The following is a 24,620-nucleotide window of genomic DNA, read 5'->3' on the forward strand; positions in this document are numbered from 1 at the left end:
GGAAGATGGGAAGGGCAAAGGCTTGGTAAACAAAGGTTTGCCACTCCTTGCAGGTGAGTCTTTCTTTCTTTTTTTTTTTTTTTTTTTTAAAAGACTATTCTTTTTTATTTATTTATTTATTTATTTATTTATTTATTTATTTATGACTGTGTTGAGTCTTCGTTTCTGTGCGAGGGCTTTCTCTAGTTGCGGCAAGTGGGGACCACTCTTCATCGCGGTGCGCGGGCCTCTCACCATCGCGGCCTCTCTTGTTGCGGAGCACAGGCTCCAGACGCGCAGGCTCAGCAATTGTGGCTCACGGGCCCAGTTGCTCCGTGGCATGTGGGATCTTCCCAGACCAGGGCTCGAACCCGTGTCCCCTGCATTGGCAGGCAGATTCTCAACCACTGCGCCACCAGGGAAGCCCTGTGCCAGGTCTTAGTTGCGGCATACAGGATCTTCGTTGCTGCTTGCGGGATCTTCGTTGCAGCATTTGGGATCTTAGTTCCCTGACCAGGGATCGAACCCAGGCCCCCTGCATTGGGAGCACGGAGTCTTAACCACTGGACCACCAGAGAAGTCCCTCTCAGCAGATCTTTAAAAAGATCTTAGCCTTCCCAACTGCGTCTAAGATGCTGTGTCAGAACGTCTGCCAATTTGTTCCAAAGCTGGTCCGCAGACGACTGCTGGAGCCCAGGGAATGTTCTGAGAGCTCCACGGCTCCCTGTCTGAACACCCTCGACCTGGTGGCCTTGGGTGTGAGCAGTACCATGGCAGCTGGCATGCACATCATGGTTGGTGAAGTGGTCAAGTTCATGGCTGGACCCGCAATCGTCATCTGCTTCTTGGTGGCCACCCTGTCTTCTGTGTTGTCTGGGCTCCGCTATGCTGAGTTTTGGACCTGGGTACCAGGTCTGTGTATCTCTACAGCTATGTCACAATGGGACAACGGTATGCCTTCATCATTGGCTGGAACCTCATACTCTCCAGTGTCATTGGTGAGATGGCAGGGGTGGGGGCAACAAAGGACTTATTATGGGAAACTAGGAGGGGGGTCTTCAGTCATTCCTGAGAACTCTGTTATCCACCTCGTGTGATGTAATATGTAACGGTGGCAGGAAAACCACACAACTTCATTCTACTGAGCTCTATCCTGCTTTCCTTAAATGGTGGACCAAGAACCTAGAAGGAAAGGGAGCTGTAGGGAAGGGGTGAGAGGGGGGCATGTCCCACAGGCTCATTCCCTCACCATTTTGAAGTTTTGGCTCAGCTGTTGCTTTCTTGGAATTTTCCCTTACACCTCAGTTTAAAATTTCAACCCTCATCTCCCAGACCTCCCACTCCCACTTAACCTGTTTTCTTTTCTTGAATAACATTGATCTCCTAACATATTAAATAAAATTGACCCATTGTTTTGGACCGTCTGGGTCTACTCTCACCACTCAATGAAAAGGAACTCTTTGAGATTAGGTATTTTGTCTGTTTTCGTTTTTTTGGTTTTTGGTTTCTTTGGCCTTGCCGTGCGGCTTGTGGGCTATAGGATCTTAGTTCCTTGACCAGAGGTCAGGCCCGTGCCCCCTGCAGTGGAAGGGTGGAATCCTAACCACTGGACCGCCAGAGAAGTCCCATGCAGCGACTTACTTTTAATATTAAAATTTATTCACTCAATTAAATTCATTCTCAGCTTTGCCAGACCTGGTCATGAACAGAACCCTTTTACCAGAGTTCCGTTTTCATAAACTTTCTGTAACTTCCTTCTCTACATTCAGATTTTATCCTGTGCTTCTCCCACCCTCCTCACTTTAACCTAGCTTTGGGACAAATTAATTTCCTTTAGCAAAATGCATGTCCATTCCTTATAACTTTTTAGAAACTTCCTTGCACACAAAGATGTTTTCCTTCTTAATTACATATATTAACCAGAATCTTAACCCTTAGAAAAGTTAATTTCTAGTAAAAACTAAGAAATGAGCAATTGTGAACTACTTGTTATGCTAGCATTTTTTTTTTAATTTTTTAAAATTTATTATTTATTTATGATGTTTATTTTTGGCTGTGTTGGGTCTTCATTTCTGTGTGAGGGCTTTCTCCAGTTGCAGCGAGTGGGGGCCACTCTTCATCGCGGTGCGCGGGCCTCTCACTATCGCGGCCTCTCTTGTTGCGGAGCAGAGGCTCCAGAGGTGCAGGCTCAGTAGTTGTGGCTCACGGGCCCAGTTGCTCCGCGGCATGTGGGATCTTCCCAGACCAGGGCTCGAACCCGTGTCCCCTGCATTGGCAGGCAGATTCTCAACCACTGCGCCACCAGGGAAGCCCCTATGCTAGCATTTTTAAAATTGAAGTATAGTTTATTTACAATATTATATCAGTTTCAGATGTACAGCCTAGTGTTGCAGTATTTTTACAGATTATATTCGATTAAAAGTTATTACAAGGTAATGGTTATAATTCCTTGTGCTCTAAGATATCTCCTTGTTGCTTATCTATTTTATATATAGTGCTTAGTGTCTGTTAATCCCAAACCCTTAACTTGCCACTCTCCCTTCCCTCTCTCCACTGGTAACCACCTGTTTGTTTTCTGAATCTGTGAGTCTCTTTCTGTTTTGCTATATACATTCATTTGTAATTTTTTTTTTTAGATTCCACATATAAGTGATATCACATAGTATATGTAAAAATACTGAGTCACTATGCTGTACACCTGAAACTAATGTAATATTGTAAACCAACCAACTATATTTATAAATAAATAAATAAACAAACAAACAAATCCATTCAGGAAGAAAAGCACCTTTGTGGGTGTTGTGGGATCTAGCACCATATGCCCAAAGAATGATGGAGAAGTCCTGTCTATCTGTGGATCTGGGAAACACCAGAAAGATGTCTATGTGGGCTACGGAAACTGCAGAGCCAGGGAACCTGCGTAGACCCCTCCTCTGGTGGTGAGAAGGTGGGGGGAACCTGGAGAGTACTGACCTGGGCAGGTTCCCAAGCAGGAGAGGGAATGTGCAAAAGTCCAGTCTTCTCCAGCGGAGATTCCAACTGCCAATAAAACCAGTCTGGTCAAAGCAAATGCGGCAGTAAGATAAACTTTCCCCTTCCCCCTCCAAGGAAACATCTCGTGGGGCTGATCTATCCAGAGGCCACCTCTCCCACCACAGAGAAGGAAAGTGGTAAGTGAGTGCTCAGCTACCCTAGTTAGGCAGGACACAGCTGGAGACCCAGAGTACTGAGGCTGGACATCCGTGACAAGGGAGAGGAAGCATATTGGGAAAGAGGCAGATAAGCATTTCAAAGGGCACTAAAGCAATTGCTTTGAACAGGGGGTCCTCTTACAAGCCTCTGGGAGTACTACACCTGGGAATCTCCCTACTGGGTCTACCAGCACCCTCAAAAGCCCTGATTGCTAAACCCACACCTCCTGCCACTCTTCGGGGGCTCCTTGTTTGAGCTTCCACCAGCAGCACCCAAGGGAGCTCTGGTAGACAGGGCGCATGCTCAGAAAACTGGCCACCTGCTATGGGCAAGGGCGCCCACAAATTTGAGCTATAGCGCCACCTTCTGGAAAACCAAAACGAGGCTTCCAGGAGGCCGTCTGCCGAGTTGTAAGACCAGAGAAGATGTAAAAGCTTGAGAATTCTCCACAAGAGGGAGCAAGAAGAGTGGAACAGGTGTACTGATACAAAGAGAAAACCGCAGATAACGAAGGACACCACCATGGAACACAATACCCCAGCTGTGAAAGCACTAATGCAAAACTCCAAGGAAAAAAGAAAATAAAAATGTCATTACAAGAATAATACTTTTCCAACAGTTGAGCTCAAAGCCACGACATTTTGTGATTTAGCAGTTAAAGAATTCAAAACTGCTGTTTTGAAGAAACTCAGTGAGCTACAAGAAAACTCAGAAAGAAAATTCAATGAAATCTAAAAAAAAAAAAACCACCAAAACACACAGTATCAAAGTGGGAGTTTTACCAATGAGATAGAAACCATAAAAAAGAACCAAACAATTTCTGGAGCTGAAGAACTCAGTGGATGAAATGAAAAAATGCAGCAGAAAACATCTGCAGGAGAGTAGAGAAAACGGAAAATAGAATAAGTGAGTTAGAGGATAGGAATTTTGAATAGAGGTTAGCAAAGAAGAAAGAATGAAAAAGAGCAAAGAAAGCCTATGTGATCTATGGAGTTCCATCAAAAGTACTAATAGTAGAATAATTGGGAACCACAAGGAGAAGGGAGGGAGAAGGGAACAAATATTTATTTAAAGAAATATTACCTTGGTGTGATGAATTGGGAGATTGGGATTGACATATATACACTAATATGTATAAAATGGATAACTAATAAGAACCTGCTGTATAAAAAAATATAAATAAATAAAAAGAAATGTTAGCCGAGAACTTCTCAAACCTGAAGAGAGAATTGGATATGCAAATACATGAAGCTCATAGGTCACCCTATTATCTCAATGCAAAAGGTCTTCTCAGAGAAACAGTACAATGAAACTGTCAAAAATCAAGGACAGGGCTTCCCTGGTGGCGCAGCGGTTGAGAATCTGCCTACCAATGCAGGGCACACGGGTTCGAGCCCTGGTCTGGGAAGATCCCACATGCCGCGGAGCAACTAAGCCCGTGCGCCACAACTACTGAGCCTGCGCGTCTGGAGCCTGTGCTCCGCAACAAGAGAGGCCGCGATAGTGAGAGGCCCGCGCACCGCGATGAAGAGTGGCCCCCGTTTGCCGCAACTAGAGGAAGCCCTCGCACAGAAACTAAGACCCAACACAGCCAAAAAAAAAAAAAATAAATAAATAATTAAAAAAAAAAATCAAGGACAAAGAAAGAATCCTCAAGGCAGCTAGGGAAAGGAAAATTGTAACCTACAAAGGAACCCCCATTAGGCTATCAGTGGATTTCTCAGAAGAAGCCCAGGAGACTGGAATGACATATTCAAAGTGTTGAAAGGAAAAGATTCCTGGCCAAGAATATTCCATCTGGCAATGTAACCCTTCAGATATGAAGGAGAGAGGCTGGGAAATTAGGGTGTCATGAGGGGTGATGGTCATGACACTCTCACCTTGAAACACAGGCTAATGGTTGAATGAAAAAGGAAAAAAGGAAAACAATGTAAGCATATCTCTTATATTGACCAAAGTCACTGTGAGATGAACTAAATATAATGGTAAATTATATTGGACATATGAGAGGGTGAGGAGAAAGAAGCAGAGGTGGAAGTGAGTTACATTCTCATGAATCATAACAGGAAGATAATGGCTGACAATTGGGGTCTTTTAAATTCTATACAATGTGATATTGGAGGTAAACATCCTCAAGGCTTAAATCTCTGTCCTAATATTATTTTAAACTCTTTGCATGGTTTCTCCTATTATGTTATGGTTGTTTTGAAAAGTTAGACTCCTTTAAGCATATGAAGTTTATTTCAGTATAAGGTGTGTGGAATGGATTCCATATAAAGTGTCTCCAAATGTCCCACTGTTGTTAAAGAGGGGAGTGCCCTTTACTTCTAAGTCCCTGATGCCTATTTTAGTGCCTGGCACACAGTGGGCCCTTTGGCAGTGTTAGATGAATGAACTATATACTCTACTTCTTTTACTTGGCCACACATTTTTTTTTTTAATAAATTTTATTTATTTATTTATTTATTTACAGCTGTGTTGGGTCTTCATTGCTGCGTGTGGGCTTTCTCTAGTTGTGGCGAGCAGGGGCTACTCTTTGTTGTGGAGCATAGGCTCTAGGTGCGTGGGCTTCAGTAGTTGTGGCACGTGGGCTCCGTAGTTGTGGCTCACGGGCTTAGCTGCTCTGTGGCATGTGAGATCTTCCCAGACCAGGGATTGAACCCATGTCCCCTGCATTGGCAGGCGGATTCTTAACCACTGCGCCACTAAGGAAGCCCTTGGCCACACATCTTATTCAGTAGCAGCATCGCACTGTTGAAGCATTTAAACTTTGCCGCTGTTGGAGCAGAAAAACTTCCCCCCTGTATCCCCTTAGGGTCTTTGACTGGAGCTTACAAAAAAGACAGACCAAAGGCAAATTACCAGGAGAAAGGATTATATACAGGACCTAAGAAAAGTATAACTTGCTAAATGATTAAAGTTACAGGCTTATATACTCAACTTAGTAGGGGGAGGGGGTAGGGAGAAAAGGCTTCTATGGGAAGAACAAATGGGTTTCTTTGGGAAAGACAAATAAATTAAGAGAAGAAACCGGAGATGAGAAAGTTTGCAGTAATGTTTGTGCAGATGTGAGTGGTCTTTCCACCTTCTTCAGGCTATAAAACTCCGGGAGAAGAGAATTACAGTAATAGGTTTACTCACCTTTGCCTCTTTGGGAGTAGCCTCTCCCCAAGTGGGAGTTTCTGGCAGCCTTACTTACCAGAATTTTCTGCTTTGAGTCAGACAAGGGAAGCTCTGAGAAGTCTTTCTGCATCTGTTGCATCTCAATGTCTTCCCTCTGTAATCATCTTTCTACCAACTCTTGGGTTTTGAGCGGGTCCGCAACACAACCAGCTAAAACGCTCAACAGCTTAAGCCAGTTCATTCCACCTTGTGTGGCTGGCCCTTCAAAAGTTAACGTAGGGCTTCCCTGGTGGCACGGTGGTTAAGAATCCGCCTGGCAATGCAGGGGACACGGGTTCGAGCCCTGGTCCGGGAAGTCCCCACATGCCACGGAGCAACGAAGCCCGTGCGCCACAACTACTGAGCCCACGTGCCTAGAGCCCATGCTCCGCAACAAGAAAAGCCACTGCAATGAGAAGCCCGCGCACTGCAACGAAGAGTAGCCCCCGCTCACCTCAACTAGAGAAAGCCCGCGCGCAGCAACGAAGACCCAATGCAGCCAAAAATTAAAAAAAAAAAAAAAAAAAAAGTTAATGTAACAGTCAACCATGACAGTTAAATCCCAGGTTGGTGGTGTATGCCCGGTGTTTTATCATGTGTGTTATTTGATGCACGTCATAATCCTGTCAAGCCTCCACCAGCAGCCACCCAGCTGCAATGCTCCCCTCTCACTCCCAGGTTTTTCCTTCCTTACCTCTTACATCCTATTTCCCTTCCCTGCCTGGGTTCTCAGCTCTCCCTGCAGAAGGGGCCCTTGAAGAAGAGGACTAAGTCGCACTCCCCTTTATCTTCTTCCATCCCTTTGTGCAAGGCTGGATGCAGTCACCATGCTTATTAAATGTTTTTGTTGCTTGAGTTAATATCAGAGATTTTAAGCTCCCCTCCTCCTGGTTGGGGCCCAGGTGGGCTTGGGGGTTCCCTGCATTTGAGTGTCTCAGGCCATGGGCAGGCTGTGCAAAGTCGAGTAGTGTTAAGAGTACTGGAGGCAGCAGGGTTGGGAGTGGGGTCCCCAGTCTTACAGCCCCTACTTCTCAGGGTCCTTAATGATCAAATGAGTTCAAGCGTCCATGGAAATAATCAATAAACAATCTATAATAGGAATAGAAAAGAGTTTTATTTGAGCCAAACTGGGCACTATAGCCCAGTAGTATAGCCTCTTACATACGTCTGAGGAAATGCTCTGTTTTTTTTTTTTTGTTTGTTTTTGTTTTTGTTTTTTTGGCCGCGCTGCTCGGCATCTGGGGGTCTTAGGTCTTAGTTCCCTGATCAGGGATCCAGGTATCAAACCTGTGCCCCCTGCAGTGGAAGCTCGGGGTACTTCCTGGGAATTCCTGGAACTGCTCTGTTGGAGCATGGTTTTCAGCACAGTTTTATACCTTATCCGAACAGAGAACATACATCAAAAATGACAGGGTAGGGCTTCCCTGGTGGCGCAGTGGTTGAGAATCTGCCTGCCAATGCAGGGGACACAGGTTCGAGCCCTGGTCTGGGAAGATCCCACATGCCGCAGAGCAACTGGGCCCGTGAGCCACAATTACTGAGCCTGCGCGTCTGGAGCCTGTGCTCCACAACAAGAGAGGCCGCGATGGTGAGAGGCCCGTGCACCGCGATGAAGAGTGGCCCCTGCTTGCCATGACTAGAGAAAGCCCTCGCACAGAAACGAAGACCCAACACAGCCATAAATAAATAAATAAATAAATAAAATTTAAAAAAAAAAAAAAAAAAAAAAAAAAAAAAAAAAAAAAAATGACAGGGTATATTCCATAAAGGTTTCAAAAGAGACAGACTTAGTACATAGACAGTGAGGCAGCAGGACCCTGGAGTCTGGGAGGGGAACCTTATCTTCCAGGGACTGTTAACATGGACGCCATGAGAAGGGAGTTGTTCCTCCTTATCTTCAAAACAGACGTTCTTTGCCTCAATGGTTAAAGCAGATGTGCTGCGAGGGTTGGACGGGCTGTTTTAGTTCACACAGAGTTCAGGCTGAACCACGTATAAGCCAAAATGACTTCCCCATACCTCAATATGTGTTCATTTTCTCCATCACAAGCAGACAAAAATTTTAAAACCATAGGATCCAGCAATTCTACTTCTGAGGACATACCCAGAAGAATTTAAAGCACACTCTGGAAGAGATATTTATAGACTCTTGTCGATAGCAGCACTATTCACAATAGCTAAAACATGAAAGCAGCCCAAGTGCCCATTGACCAACGAATGGATAAGCGAGATGTAGTATGTACAAATAGTAGAGTATTATACAGCATTAAAAATGAAGGGAATTCCTTTTTTTTTATATAAACAATATTTTATTCAAATACAATTCTAAACATTTCTTTCATTTAGAATATTTACAAACACTCTCTGAAATGCAAGACTGTGTCATCTAGATTCTAAATTAAAGATGAATGTTCATAATCAGAAAACATTTTTATGTGATCTTCAGAGTTGTATCATTCTTTGGTTTTTCGGTCTTCCTTCTTTAATGAAATAAGTGATTACTCAAATATCAGGGTTGTGGGTTTTTTTTTTTTTTTAAACTTTGGGTTTATTTGTTTATTTATTTATGGCTGTGTTGGGTCTTCGTTTCTGTGCGAGGGCTTTCTCTAGTTGCGGCAAGTGGGGGCCACTCTTCATCGCGGTGCGCGGGCCTCTCATTATTGCGGCCTCTCTTGTTGCGGAGCACAGGCTCCAGACGCGCAGGCTCAGTAATTGTGGCTCATGGGCCTAGTTGCTCCACGGCATGTGGGATCCTCCCAGACCAGGGCTCGAACCCGTGTCCCCTGCATTGGCAGGCAGATTTTCAACCACTGTGCCACCAGGGAAGCCCAGGGTTGTGTTTTAAAAGTCACTGAGTATATACTTTATAACGTTGGCTTTGGTGGCCTTCGAATTTCAGTCAAGTGTGGTTTAGTTGAATGCACATCATCATACAGCATTGGTGACTACGATGATGGCGTTAGTGTACAGAGCATCTGTCAAAGATTAAACAATGGGCTTCCCTGGTGGTGCAGCGGTTGAGAATCCGCCTGCTAATGCAGGGGACACGGGTTGGAGCCCTGGTCTGGGAAGATCCCACATGCCGCGGAGCAACTGGGCCCGTGAGCCACAACTACTGAGCCTGCGCGTCTGGAGCCTGTGCTCCGCAACAAGAGAGGCCGCGATGGTGAGAGGCCCGCGCACCGCGATGAAGAGTGGTCCCCGCTCGCCGCAACCGGAGAAAGCCCTCGCACAGAAACGAAGATCCAACACAGCCAAAAATAAATAAATAAATTAATTAATTTAAAAAAAAAAGATTAAACAATAACAAAATTCAAGGACCTACTGTATAGCACAGGTAACTCTACTCAATACTCTGTAATGGCCTATATGGGAAAAGAATGTAAAAAAGAGTGTATATATGTATATGTATAACAGATTCACTTTACTGTACACCTGAAGCCTACACAACATTGCAAATCAACCACACCCCAATAAAAATTTTTTTTAAAAAACAGTCAAATATTTTTTTTTTAAATATATTTTATTTATTTATTTATTTATTTATGGCTGTGTTGGGTCTTCGTTTCTGTGCGAGGGCTTTCTCTAGTTGCAGCAAGTGGGGGCCACTCTTCATCGCGGTGCGCGGGCCTCTCACTACCGTGGCCTCTCTTGTTGCGGAGCACAGGCTCCAGACGCGCAGGCTCAGTAGTTGTGGCTCACGGGCCCAGCTGCTCCGCGGCATGTGGGATCTTCCCAGACCAGGGCTCGAACCTGTGTCCCCTGCATTGGCAGGCAGATTCTCAACCGCTGCGCCACCAGGGAAGCCCTCAAATATTTTTAATAGAGGGTTATTTGTTTCAACCCAGTACATTCTCAGTAAATGTCTAATGTGTGAGGCCACTCTTTCTTGTTTGGAATCTGTTCTATAGTAGGCTGATAATACCACTTCATTGGTTTTCCTTTTTTCCAGTTTACTGAAGTATGATTCACAAAACTGCATATATTTAGACTGTACAGAGTGAAGATTTCTTTAAGATGTCCAAAATGATGATTTAATACATATAGACACTGCGAATGATTACTACAATCAAGTTAATTAACTGTCACCTCCCATAGCTTCTATAAGTGTGTGTCTGTGTGTTGAGAGCACAAACAGTTCTCTCATACTAGATAGCAAAAATACAATACAGCAGTATTAACTATAGTCAACATGATATATATTGGATAGCTAGAACTTTTTCGTCTTTTAACTGAAAGTTTGTACCCTTTACCAGTATCTCCCCACTTTCTCTACCACCTACTCCTTACAACTACAGTTCGAATTTATGGTGTTATGAGTTTGATTTACTTAGATTCCACATATAAGTGAAATCATACATTGTTTTTCATTGTCTGATGTATTTCAATAAGCATAATGTCCTGAGGTCCATTCACGTTTTCACAAAGAGCAAGGTTTCCTTCTTTTAATGGCTGAATAATATTCCATTGTCTATATATACACACTACATTTCCTTTTCCTTTTTTGTTGTTTTGATTATAATGTAAGATTTTATTTAACAGTTATTGGAAAATAGAAAATGTTATTAAAAATTCCATTCACAGGCTTCCCTGGTGGCGCAGTGGTTGAGAGTCTGCCTGCCGGTGCAGGGGACACGGGTTCAAGCCCTGGTCTGAGAAGATCCCACATGCCGCAGAGCAACTGGGCCCGTGAGCCACAATTACTGAGCCTGTGCGTCTGGAGCCTGTGCTCCGCAACAAGAGAGGCCGCGATAGTGAAAGGCCCGCGCACCACGATGAAGAGTGGCCCCCGCTCGCCGCAACTAGAGAAAGCCCGTGTGCAGCAACGAAGACCCAACACAGCCAATCAATCAATCAATCAATCAATAGAAATGCTGTAGAATTATTAAAAAAAAAAAAAAAGAAAACAAAAAAACCTCGGGGGTTAGTTCTGTGAAACACTGCATAAAAAAAAAAAAAAATTCCATTCACAATTACATTCAAATTTACATGGTACCCAAGGAAAAAATTTTAGAAAATAGTATTTAATACTTTTAGGGAAGAAAATGATAAAATCAAACAAGATAAAAACATTTTGTTAATGCATCTACAAGCTCAATATCAGGGACGTGTACTATAAATTATTACCCAAATTGACCTACAAAGTTAATGTAATTCCAATAAAAATCTCAATAGATTTTTTTCATAAAATTTGGTGAACTTATTTTAAAATTCCTGTGTATGAGAAGATGTTCAGGAATAGGCAGGGCAGCTATGAGAAGAACTAAGAGAATTTGCTCTTCTAGATATCAAGAATTATTTTAAAGCTATAGTAATTAAAACAGTATGGAGTTTTGTAGGGTTAAAAATAGATTAATTAGACAAACTCGAGAGCTTAGAAATAGACTCTGGCTTATATGTGTATTTGGTTTATGAGAAAAGTGGCCTCAAAAATGGAAACTTATTGGAATAATTGGCTATCTGTATGGCAAGAAAGAGAATTAGATCATTGCCTCTATATAAAAAAAATAAATTCCAGGTAGATTAAAGGCTTAAATTTGTTAAAAAATAGTTTTAAAATACAAGAGGACAATTTTATGATCCTGTGAAGAAAAATATGTTTAGATACATGGAAAAAAAGCACAAATTGTAAAGAAAATTGATTCATTTACATTAAAATTTAAAATGCCTGCATGACAAAAGGTAACAAAGCCAAACGACAAAGATTTTTTGCAACATACATAACAGACAAAGAATCTCTCCAAAATATATAAAGAACACTTTACCACCAGTAGGATAATGAGAGTAGCTAACATTTATTAAGTAGTTACTATATGCCAGGATCTGTTTGTTCTAAGTGGTTAGCATGTATTAACTCCCTTAACCACCAGAGTAATCCTATGAGATACTATTTTTATCTTTGTCTTACAGATGAAGAAACTGAGCCACAGAGAGTTTAGGTAACATCCAAGTACAAACAACGGTTAATGACACATTTGGAATCGAAACTAATGCAGTTCAGCATGTCTGCCGCTAACCACTATGTAGAATTGTGTCCCTCCCCCCGCAAAAGAAAAATAATTCAGCTGACCAGCAAGCAAAGATGTGAACATGTTATTCATAGAAGAGTTGCTGGAATTGCCAGTAAAGATGAAAATATGCCCAACTTCATTAATCAGAGAAATGCAGTTTATTTTATTTATTTTATTTTTATAAATTTATTTCTTTATGTATTTATTTATGGCTGTGTTGGGTCTTCCTTGCTGCACGTGGGCTTTCTCTAGTTGTGGTGAGCGGGGACTATTCTTCGTTGTGGTGCACGGGCTTCTCATTGCAGTGGCTTCTCTTGTTGTGGAGCACGGGCTCTAGGCACACGGGCTTCAGTAGTTATGGCACACGGGCTCAGTAGTTGTGGCTCGCGGGCTCTAGAGCACAGGCTCAGTAGTTGTGGCACACAGGCTTAGTTGCTCCCTGGCATGTGGAATCTTCCTGGACCAGGGCTCGAACCCATGTCCCCTGCATTGGCAGGCGGATTCTTAACCACTGCGCCACCAGGGAAGCCCAGAGATGCAATTTAAAATTTTAATGATGTTTCTCACCCATCAGATTGGCAAAATTTGTAAAAGTCTGAGAATACTAAATGGATTTGACAAGATTTGACAAGATAGGAATTCATATATCCTGCAGAATAGAGTGTAAACTGGCACACAAACGTTGGAGATCAAGGTGGCAATATTTAGTAAAACAGACCTATAGATACCTGATGACCCAGCAATTTCACTTCCAGGTAAACGCACATATAAAGAAAAATGTGTGTTATGATGTTTGATGCGTTTTATTTTTTTTAAACATTTTTATTGGAGTATAATTGCTTCACACTGCTGTGTTAGTTTCTGCTGTACAACAAAGTGAATCAGCTATAGCATACCTATATCCCCATATCCCCTCCCTCTTGCATCTCCCTCCCACCCTCCCTATCCCACCCCTCTAGGTGGTCACAAAGCACCGAGCTGATCTCCCTGTGCTATGCGGCTGCTTCCCACTAGCTATCTATTTTAAAATGAAGGGAATTCTAACACATGCTACAACATGGATGAACCTTATGGACATTCTGCTAAGTGAAATAAGCGTGACAGGAAAGGACAAATGTTGTTTGATTCCACTTAAATGAAGTACCTAGAGTCATCAGATTCATAGAGACAGAAAGTAGAATGGTGATCGCCAGGAACCGGTGGAGGAGAAAGAGGAAATTGTAGTCTAAAGGGTACAGAGTTTCAGTTTTGCAAGATGAAAAACTTGTTTGGTTGCACAAAATGTGAATGTACTTAACACTACTGAACTGCATGCTTAAAAATGGTTAAGACGGTAAATTTTCTGTTGTGTGTATTTTACCACACACAGACTCCACATCTCAGGACGGTCGCCTGAGGGTAACCACACACGCTCCACTGGCTGACTGTATCCCTGCAGGCTCGCCCCGCCCATCCCCGAGCGTCCCCACCCATCCCCACCCAGGGACTGAGTTGTCTTTTATTGTGGAAGCGTTCCCAGATTTGGTTGTTGTTAGAGATGTATCCGCTGCAGCCCTACACAGCTTAAACGGAACCTCACTGACTCTGATCCAGTGCTTCGGTTCCTGCTCCAAGAATTTGGTAAGTCTTGGGCAACCCCTCTTCTGCAGGAGACTGGGCACTGAGTTCAGATCCTCCTAAAGAGACCTCTGCATTCCAAGTGTGCAGTTGGGTCGGTCTGGCTCCAGCCTGAGGGGGGCAAGACCCTTGTTCCAGATGAAAGCAGGAGGAGCTGGGAGCTGTGTGTGGTTGTGTAAGAAGAGGTGGGGTAGGGGGAGGTTGCATCAGTCTCTGGAGGCTCTGACTCAGGTTTTTTTGATTGGTGTTCAAACAATATTAAAGCTTACCCTTATATAGCGTTTATGACATGTGGACCACTGATGTCAGTCTCCTGTATACTGTTGGCCCGCCGTATGTGTGGATTCCTCCTCTGGGGGTACAAGGGGAGACTGTAAGAAACTTGAGCATTGCGGATTTTGCGCCGAGGAGGAGGACTGTATGGTGATTTACATTAAATCGCTTTTGGGTTCGTTACACCCAGCAACTCTGTGAAGCTGGCTCTACTATTTATCATTGGCTGAACTTTTTTTTTTTTTTTAATATTAATTAATCTATTTTATTTTTGGCTGCGCTGGGTCTTCGTTGCTGCACGCGGGCTTTCTCTAGTTGCGGCGAGCGGGGGCTACGCTTCGTTGCGGTGCGCGGGCTTCTCATTGCGGTGGCTTCTCTTGTTGCAGAGCACGGGCTCTAGGCGCGTGGGCTTCGGTAGTTGTGGCACTCGGGCTCAGCAGTTGTGGCTCGCGGGCTCCAGAGCACAGGCTCAGTAGTTGTGGCGCACGGGGCTTAGTTGCTGTGTGGCATATGGGATCTTCCTGGACCAGGACTCAAACCCGTGTGCCCTGCATTGGCAGGCGGGTTCTTAACCACTGCGCCACCAGGGAAGTCCTTGGCTGAACTTTTAAAAAATGGTGGTAAAATACACATAACATCAAATTTGCCACCTTAACCATTTTTAAGTGTACAGTTCAGTGATGTTAAGTATATTCACATTGTTGCACAACCAATCTCCACAGCTCTTATTATCTTGTAAAACTGAAACTGTGTCCTCGTTTCACAATTACTCCCCATTTCCCCCTCACCCCAGACCCTAGAAAACCACAATTCTACTTTCTGTCTCTAATCAAATGAATTTGACTACTCTAGGTACTTCATAGAAGTGGAATCATACATTTTTTGTCTTTTTGTGACTGGCTTATGTCACTTAGCATAATGTCCTCAAGGTTCTTCCATGCTGTAGCATGCATCGGAATTTCCTGTTTTTTTTTTTTTTTTTGGCTGTGCCGGGCGGCATGCAGGATGTTAATTCCCAGACCAGGGATCGAAATTGTGTTCCCTGCAGGGATATCGTGGAGTCCTAACAACTGGACCAGCAGAGAATTCCCTTTCCTGTCTTTTTAAGGCTGAATGACATTCCACTGTATGTATAGACCCCATTGTATTTATCCATTCCTTTGTGGATAGACATTTGGGCTGCTTCCATCTTTCAGCTACTGTGAATAATGCTGCTATAAACATGGGTGTACAGATATCTCTTTGAGACCCTATTTTCAGTTCTTTTGGGTAGTTACCCATAGGGGGAATTGATGGATCATATGGTAAATCCATTTTTTAGTTTTTGGAGGAACCACCATACTTTATCTACAGCAGCTGCTCCATTTTACTTTCCTACTAACAGTGTCCAAGGGTTCATCAGCAGCATTTGAAAAAGAAGAAAACAGAGGTCCAGAGCAGTAAGTGACTTGTTCAAAGGCACAGGGGTGTTGGCAGAGCCAAGATTCTAATCAGAGTTTCTTGGCTGTTTGAATGCTTGCTCTTAACCAAAATGCAAAACTTGGAGTATCAGGTACGGAAGCAACGGATGATAACTTTTGTTCACTGGGTCAGCCTAGCCCTACAGCCTTGTAGTGAGGAGACATTTCATGCCCCAGAGGAGCAGGAAACAGAGTTCCATCATTTCTGATTCAGAATGAAGATTAGTCCTCCCTCCCTCCAGGCAGCTGGGAGCCACTCTGGTTTAATGCTTTCCCTGGGCTGGGCTACAGTCTGTCCCTCCCTGCAAATTCCATCTCGTTTTGCCCCAACTCTGAGTTCTAGTTCAATTTCACTCCGCAAGCCGTGAAAGAGAAAGCTTCAGGTTTCAGGATCCTTGGTGTAGAAATGTGTGGAGTGTGAGATTGTTGTGAAATCCAAGTTCATGTGCCTGACGCACAGTGAGGCCAAACAAATTGAAACATTGGTGTTTGGAGCAGGGAAAGGTTTATCAGTTGCGAGGGTGCCACCCTCTTGAGAAGTTGGGAGAAATAGGTTGATCTCAAATCCACCTTGCTGGCTGGCCGGGTTGCAAGGTTTCTAAAGGAAAGAAGAGTAAAGGGGAGGTGATCTTTGTGATTTTAGTTTCTGGATAAGATCTCAGTTGCAGACTTCCTGACAGCATTTTTGTGACTCAGTGGGTCATTGGTGATTGTGATTGATCTACGTGTTCCTGCAAAGCAAACTAGTACGTCAAGGTCTTGTGATCCCTTAACCTCTTTCTAGAAGAGAGCAAAAACAATGGTTGAGGCATTTTGTTATTTACTTAGAGCCTACGTGACAAATTAAGAATGTCAAGCAGGTTGGTCCCTGCTGTTTTTTCCTTTAAGGCCATTTGGTACTGCTTTTCCTTTGTTTCTGCATACTCTCACTTCCCTAACTAGTAACTGCTTGAGTCTGCTCTTTGGAACTTGGGAAGACCTAGGAGACTAAATCCTTTCTTTACAAACCAATGAGGGGACACAGAAAAACTTTTGTACGAGGAGGGTCCTGCAGTGTCCTGCCTGAGTTCAATCCCCCTTTTCTTTGATACCCCTCAATCCTGAGGGGAACAGGGTTGGGACAAGAAAGGGAATAAAGTTTTGGATGGAGAGGTGAATCATAAACTCAGCAGGGGAATTCGGTTTTACAGGGACTTGGTTTCATTGCTCTGATCACCGAGCCCCTTAAACTGTCACTTCACTCACATCAAGGAAGGGAGGGAATAAAGATGATAATAATAAATTTCCCTGTTTTATAGAAGAAAGGAGGACAAAGTGGCATATAGCTCATGCAAAATCAAACAAGCTACACACCACAGTGCTAGATTTGAACCAGCAGAGCTGGTTGATGTCTTTTCTTTTCTTTTTTTGAAATTAATTTATTAAAACAAAATTTTTGGCTGCGTTGGGTCTAAGTTACTGTGTGCAGCTTTTCTCTAGTTGCGGCGAGCGGGGGCTACTCTTCGTTGCAGTGCGCGGGCTTCTCACTGCGGTGGCTTCTCTTGCTGCAGAGCACAGGCTGTAGGCGCGTGGGCTTCGGTAGTTGTGGCACACGGGCTCTAGAGCACAGGCTCAGTAGTTGTGGCGCACAGGCTTAGTTGCTCCGCGGCATGTGGGATCTTCCCGGACCAGGGCTCGAACCCATGTCCCTTGCATTGGCAGGTGGATTCTTAACCACTGAGCCACCAGGGAAGTCCCAAGCTGGTTGATTTCACTTTAAGGATCAACATTCTTATCCATTCACCTAATAGTATTTAAGCAGCTACTGTGTGCCAGGCACTGTGCTGGAAGTTTTTGCTTCTATAGGGGTGGAAAACTTTTCTTTCTAGGTTCTTTGCTGAGTCTAATAATTAAATTGATATATGACAGATTAAACAATTTCCTACGTACGGGAGCCCCATAAAAACTCTGAGGTTCAAAGACAGGCAATTGAGGCTTATATGCTCCCCTGAGCTAAGGAGAAGGGGGTGTGGGTCTGGGGCTTCAAGGGGAAGACAACTCACAGAAAGACGGGAAAAGCAAATGCTTGGTAAGCAAATGTTTGCCACTCCGTGCAGGTACGTTTTTCTGAGATAAAAAGTTCTCTCTGGTTAAAAAAAAAAGTTATCTCTCTTCCTGGCATAAGCCTCCTAATCTAAATTATTTTGAGCAGTTAAGGGAGAGGCAAGGAGCTTTTCCTGAGTCTGCTGGGTTTTTTTTTTTTTTTTTAAGTTTATTTTATTTATTTTTATTTTTGGCTGTGTTGAGTCTTCGTTGCAGCACGTGGGCTTTCTCTAGTTGCGGCGAGTGGGGGCTGCTCTTCGTTGCGGTGCGCGGGCTTCTCACTGCGGCGGCTTCTCTTGTTGTGGAGCATGGACTCTAGGCGCGCGGGCTTCAGTAGATGCAGCATGCGGGCTCAGTAGTTGTGGCACACGGGCTTCGTTGCTCCCTGGCATGTGGGATCTTCCTGGTCCAGGGATCGAACCCATGTCTCCTGCACTGGCAGGCGGATTCTTAACCACTGCGCCACCAGGGAAGTCCAGTCTGCTGGGTCTTAATTGCCTTCAACTCAAGACAGTCCACATCCCCAAATGGCACATTTTGGGGATACATAATCTGCTCCCCCTCACTTCTCTTCCAGCAACTCTTCCAGTAACTTTGAAATACATTAAAAGTCTTCTTTATGTTTGAAGAAACCAAAGCTCAGAGACAGAGAACTCGCCCAGTGTGTACTTTTACCACCTGCTCCCCATAACTCCATTGTTCTGTGGAACTGAACTCCCAGGGCCAGGGGTGGATGGACACTCTTGATGGCTTTGGGTCTTGCTTTCTCCGCAGACTGTAGCCTCCTCAACTATGTCTAAGATGCTGTGTCAGGATGTTTACCAATTTGGTCAGAAGCTGATCCGCAGGCGGCCTCTGGAGCCCAGGGAAGAGTCTGAGAGCCGCATGGCTCGTTGTCTGAACACCCTCGACCTGGTGGCCCTGGGCGTGGGCAGCACCCTGGGAGCTGGTGTGTACATCCTGGCTGGAGAAGTGGCCAAGGACAAAGCTGGGCCAGCGATTGTCATCTGCTTCCTGGTGGCCGCCCTGTCTTCTGTGTTGTCTGGGCTCTGCTATGCAGAGTTTGGGGCCCGGGTACCGTGCTCTGGTTCTGCGTATCTCTACAGCTATGTCACAGTGGGACAACTGTGTGCCTTCATTACTGGCTGGAACCTCATACTGTCCTATGTCATCGGTGAGATGATGGGGGTGGGAGGAAGGTGTGGGGCTTAAGATCAGGAAACTAGGAGGTGGCATTTAAGGTCTTGACTCATTCGTGAGGAATTTGTTCTCCACCTTGTGGGGTGAAGTGGGTAATAGTGGCAGCAAAACCCCACAACTTCATTCTACTCTGCTCTATCCTATTTTCCTTAGATTATGGGGCTTAGAACAAAGAAGGAAAGGAAAGTGTAGGGAGTGGGTGAGAGGGCGGCGTGTCCCTCAGGCTCACCCCCTCACCATGTGGAAGTCTCTCCTCAGTTGTTGCCTTCATGGGATTTTCGTTTGCTACTTGATTTAAAATTTCAATCCTCATCTCCCAGACTTTTCACTCCCACTTAACCTGTTTTCTTTTTCTTTTTCTTTTTTTTTTTGCAAAACATTGATCTCCTAACATTAAACAGTTGACCTATTTTGTAGATCACCTGGGTCTACTGTCCCCAGCCCATGAAAAGAAACTCTTAGAGATTAGGTATTTTGTATGCGTCCCCCCACCTCTCCCAAATACATCCCATGACACGTGGTAGGGGTTCAATTAATGTTTGTTATAAATATTCCTTCTTCTGTTGCTGCAGGCACTGCCAGCGTGGCCCGGGCCTGGAGCTCCGCTTTTGACAGCCTGATTGGGAACTACATCTCTCAGGTGTTACGGGGAACTTTCTCTCTGCATGTGCCCTACTTCCTGGCCAAGTACCCAGACTTTTTTGCTCTGGGTTTGGTACTGCTGCTTACGGGTGAGACAGGGTTCAGTGATAGGATGGGAAGAGTGGGGTGTGGAGGGAGAGCTGGGGTGGGAAAGGCTTGGGATGGAAGAATGGTGGGGGTCTTATGACTGGAAAGAAGGGTCTGTGATATGAGAGACAGGAAGGCAAGACATAGACCATCGTTTCCCACTGTTGGCACCACTGACAATTTGGGCTGGATCATTCTTTGGTGTGTGGGGCTGTTCTGTGCATTTGAGGGTTTTTTTTTTGGCCGCGCTGCATGGCATGCAGGATCTTAGTTCCCCAACCAGGGGTCAAACTTGTGCCCCCTGCAGTGGAAGCGTGGAGTCTTAACCACTGGACCTCCAGGGAAGTCCCAGATTTTTTTTGGTTGTTGTTGTTTTGCTTTTTAAATCACTGTCGGATGTTGAGTAACATCCCTGGCCTTTATGTACTAAATACTAGGGACGCCCACCCTCCAAATTGTGTCAATCACAGTGTCTCCAGACATTGCTAAAAGTCCCCTGGGGGGCAAAATCACTCCAGGGGAGAATCATTTACTTAGACCAATGAGTTTCTTCCTTTGTACTGAGATCAAAAATTTTTTTTAAAAATTTATTTATTTATTATTTATTTTTGGCTGCATTGGGTCTTTGTTGCTGCGCGCAGCTTTCTCTAGTTGCGGTGAGTGGGGGCTACTCTTTTGTTGCGGTGCACGGGCTTCTTATTGTGGTGGCTTCTCTTGTTGCGGAGTACGGGCTCTAGGCACGCGAGCTTCAGTAGTTGTGGCACATGGGCTCAGTAGTTGTGGCTCGCGGGCTCTAGAGTGCAGGCTCAGTAGTTGTGGCACACGGGCTTAGTTGCTCCGCAGCACGTGGGATCTTCCCGGACCAGGGCTTGAACCCGTGTCCCCTGCACTGGAAGGCGGATTCTTAACCACTGCACCACCAGGGAAGCCCAAAGATTTTTTTTTAATTGAGAGGAAATTCGTATAGCATAAAATTAACCATTTTGTTATTTCCCCAGCTTTATTGAGATATAATTGATATACATTGTATAAGTTTAAGGTGTACAATGTGATGATTTGATAGACCTGTCTACTGTGCGACGATTGTCACAATAAGAAATTAACCATCTGAAAGTGTACAATTAAGTGGCCCTTAGTACATTCACGATGTTGTGTAACCATCGCCTCTGTCTAGTTCCAAACATTTTCATCACCCCAGAAGGAAATCCCATACCCGCTGAGCGCTCACCGTCCAACTCCTCAGTACCCCAGCCCCTGGCAACCACGTGTCTGCTTTCTGTGTCTATGCATTTGGTTATTTTGCACGTTTCATATTCCGTCTTGCCCGCAGGAGTACTGGTTCTGGGAGCTCGTGAGTCGGCCCTGGTTAACAAAGTGTTCACAGGCTTGAACCTCTTGGTTCTCAGCTTCATGATCATCTCTGGCTTCGTCAAGGGAGATCTGCACAACTGGCAGCTCACAGAACAGGACTACAAACTGGTCACATCTGGATCCAATGACACCTCTAGGTTAGGAGGGTATCCTTGGCCCTAGTAACGGTTGTGGGGGCACGTGTGCAGAGCTGGGAATATGGTGGGGACTAAAGAGATCTGGGCTGATGGATCCAGGTGACGGGGTCCTGGAGCCCAGAACTTGTGGTATTAACCAAAAAGTCCAGTACAGACGGCTGAACACAGCTCACCCACATTCTTTCTTGCTCTTTCTCTCACCATAGATTGGGCCCTCTGGGTTCTGGAGGGTTTGTGCCTTTTGGCTTCAATGGGATTTTCCAAGGAGCAGCTACATGTTTCTACGCATTTGTTGGTTTTGATGCCATTGCCACTACAGGTAACATGGTCATTGTGTGTCCCATCAGGGGTTTGGGCACAGATGAGGCTGCCCTTGGGCATAGGGGTTTCTTTTGGAGGTTCAGGAGGAAAGGGGATTTTAAAAAAAAATAATAATAAATTTATTTATTTATTTATTTATTTATTTATTTATTTATGGCTGCGTTGGGTCTTCGTTGCTGTGCGCAGGCTTTCTCTAGTTGTGGTGAGCGGGGGCTACTCTTCGTTGCGGTGCGCGGGCTTCTCATTGCGGTGGCTTCTCTTGTTGGGAGCACGGGCTCTAGGCACGCGGGCTCAGTAGTTGTGGCGCACGGGCTTAGCTGCTCCGCAGCACGTGGGATCTTCCCGGACCAGGGCTCGAACCCATGTCCCCTGCACTGGCAGGCGGATTCTTAACCACTGCACCACCAGGGAAGTCCAAAAAGGGGATTTTGTGATTTCATCACAGTGTGTTTTCCTGGCCCAATACTTCCTCCCATCCTGCAGGGGAAGAAGCCCGAAATCCTCAGCGATCCATCCCCTTGAGCATTGTGATCTCACTCTGCATCTGCTTTCTGGCATATTCTGGGGTCTCGGCGGCACTCACCCTCATGGTGCCCTACTACCAGATTCATCCCGACAGCCCCTTACCACACGCTTTCCTGCATGTCGGCTGGGCCCCTGCCAGATATGTCGTGGCTGTTGGCACCCTCTGTGCTCTTACATCCAGGTCAGTGTCGAAGCTTTCTCCCCATCTACTGTCAGATGCTCAGGTATCCCAGCCCTTGGGATTGAGAGACAAGAGGGAAAGACACCTTACCCCACGTAGACTACGGAGCAGACACCCCAGTCTGTTCTGCTTCTCCACGTCCTCACACATGTTCCCCTTTTCTCTTCCAGCCTCCTGGGTGCCATGTTCCCTATGCCTCGTGTCATCTACTCAATGGCAGATGACGGGCTCCTTTTCCGGGGACTTGCCCGGATCCATGCCCGTACACGCACCCCCATCATGGCCACCTTGGCTTCTGGAACTCTTGCAGGTAAGTAAACAATACCCATTCCTTCTTCTTCTTTTTTTTTTAAAAAAATTTATTTATTTATTTATTTATGGCTGTGTTGGGTCTTCGTTTCTGTGCGAGGGCTTTCTCTAGTTGTGGCAAGCGGGGGCCACTCTTCATTGCGGTGCGCGGGCCTCTCACTATTGCGGCCTCTCTTGTTGCGGAGCACAGGCTCCAGACGCGCAGGCTCAGTAGTTGTGGCTCACGGGCCCAGCTGCTCCGCAGCATGTGGGATCTTCCCAGACCAGGGCTCGAACCCGTGTCCCCTGCATTAGCAGGCAGATTCTCAACCACTGCGCCACCAGGGAAGCCCACCCATTCCTTCTTTGATCAATTTTCTTAACTTGGATATTTCTACTCGTTTTTCACTCCCTCTCCACCTTGTTTGTGCCCTCGTTCTAGGGGTCATGGCATTACTTTTCGAGCTCAGTGATCTCGTGGACCTCATGTCAATCGGGACCCTGCTTGCTTATTCCCTGGTGTCTTTTTCTGTTCTTGTCCTCAGGTGAGACTACGCTACACCTTGGCTGGGGGTCTTTGGCTCTTGGGGATTGAAGGGGAGATAATTGTCATTTGTCTTCATGCTGCCTTCTAAATGTCCCGCTAGGCTTAAGTTGGGAAAGAGATGGATTAGACTGCTTGATGTTGGATGAGTAGGGGCTGCTGTTAATATTGACTTAATACCTCTAATTCAGGTACCAACCAGACCAGAATTTAAGCAAGATTGAGAAAACAGAGAAAGGAACTGAGATGAAGCCTGTAGTTGAAGAAAGCCCTTTGGAACCTGTTCCTGAAGCAGGAATCTCAAAGATTCTAAAGAGTCTGTGTGACCCTATCAACACCATCCCCACTCGGAAATCTGGCCAGATTATCTATGGATGTGCCTCGCTGCTTGGTGAGCATTGGGAGTTCTCTTTGGTGGTATTCTGAAATTGAGAGGATAGGGTGGGAGTGTGTATTTTGGCAGTTGAGGCGTCTTGGAGATATGATGGCCCTTTGTGACGCGGGCAGTTTTGGGGAGGGGTGTGACCCAAGGTTGTGAGCTGTTTGGCTTCTGGAGTTGAACCTGTTCTCCTCCGCCTTGACCCCTGCAGTTCTCCTGCTGACGGTCCTGAGCCTGATCCTGGCCCAGTGGCCCAGCCGTGTGTTCTCTGGAGACCCCGTGTACACAACAGCGGCTGTGCTGCTGCTACTGTTCGTCACTGGGGTCACTGTCATCATCTGGAGGCAGCCCCAGAGCCCCACTCCTCTTCACTTCAAGGTAGGCGACCTTATGTGCCCAGCTATCCACGCTGAGTGCGTGAAGTCTGCATGCTTTGAGATCTCAACATCCTTTGCTGGACCAGGGAAGAAGGGGAGTCATTAAAACTGATGGACCCTTCCCTGATCCACACTCAGTGCTTTACGTACCCAACTTCAGTAGGCACTGAACGCACAGCCTGAATAGGACTGGAGCCTTCTCGAGCATGTGGGGCAGAGGCCTGCCTCTCAGACGTGTGTGGTGTGTTCAGGGAATAACTGACTTTGCCCACAGGTCCCTGCTTTGCCTGTTCTCCCGCTGATGAGCATCTTTGTGAATGTCTACTTGATGATGCAGATGACGTCTGGGACTTGGGCCCAATTTGGTGTCTGGATGGTGATTGGTAAGTGGCTTTCTGGGATTAAAAGGCCTCTTGAGTGACTGAACCCAACCCTCTTTCTACTACCTCTCCCTGCAAACTGTGTCAGATGCCATAATAGCGGGACTGTTGGGCATGTGTAAGCAGGGAGGGCACCTGCTTTTCCTTCTCATTGTCTTATTTCTCTACTAGGATTTGTCATATACTTTGGATATGGGATCCGACACAGCTTGGAGGAGAATAATCGACAGCCACCAGCCTCCAACTCCCAGACTTTTGATAAAAACATCCCTGGTGCTGAATCATCTTAACCACAGGCCATAGATGCTGTGTGGAATCCCGCCATGACTGGAGGTATCTTCTGGTTCAAGGGGGCACTTTGAGGCTCTATGGTGTGCGAAGGTGGGATGAACTTACAGCCCTATATTTAATG

At 45.4% G+C, this 24,620-nt stretch overlaps 1 protein-coding gene across 1 annotated transcript; it reads left to right on the forward strand.

Moving 5' to 3' along the window:
- LOC118885509 (cationic amino acid transporter 3-like) lies at positions 1–24,620 on the forward strand. The gene is made up of 12 exons (XM_036834184.1): positions 1–53; positions 18,551–18,950; positions 19,549–19,707; positions 21,036–21,213; positions 21,420–21,532; positions 22,018–22,240; positions 22,411–22,550; positions 22,971–23,073; positions 23,264–23,463; positions 23,663–23,829; positions 24,103–24,211; positions 24,380–24,620. Exons 2-12 carry the CDS (start codon positions 18,569–18,571, stop codon positions 24,496–24,498), a joined length of 1,893 nt encoding a protein of 630 aa, XP_036690079.1. The 5' UTR covers positions 1–53; positions 18,551–18,568; the 3' UTR covers positions 24,499–24,620.

Source organism: Balaenoptera musculus, chromosome 19 (assembly GCF_009873245.2).
Source record: "Balaenoptera musculus isolate JJ_BM4_2016_0621 chromosome 19, mBalMus1.pri.v3, whole genome shotgun sequence".
Taxonomy (NCBI): domain Eukaryota; kingdom Metazoa; phylum Chordata; class Mammalia; order Artiodactyla; family Balaenopteridae; genus Balaenoptera; species Balaenoptera musculus.

Coding starts and splice junctions, on each gene's coding strand:
- LOC118885509 (XM_036834184.1), top strand. CDS start 18,569: ATGTCTAAGATGCTGTGTCAGGATGTTTACCAATTTGGTCAGAAGCTG. Junction 22,551..22,970: donor GGCTTCTGGAACTCTTGCAG/GTAAGTAAACAA, acceptor CCCTCGTTCTAG/GGGTCATGGCATTACTTTTC. Junction 24,212..24,379: donor TGGTGTCTGGATGGTGATTG/GTAAGTGGCTTT, acceptor TTTCTCTACTAG/GATTTGTCATATACTTTGGA.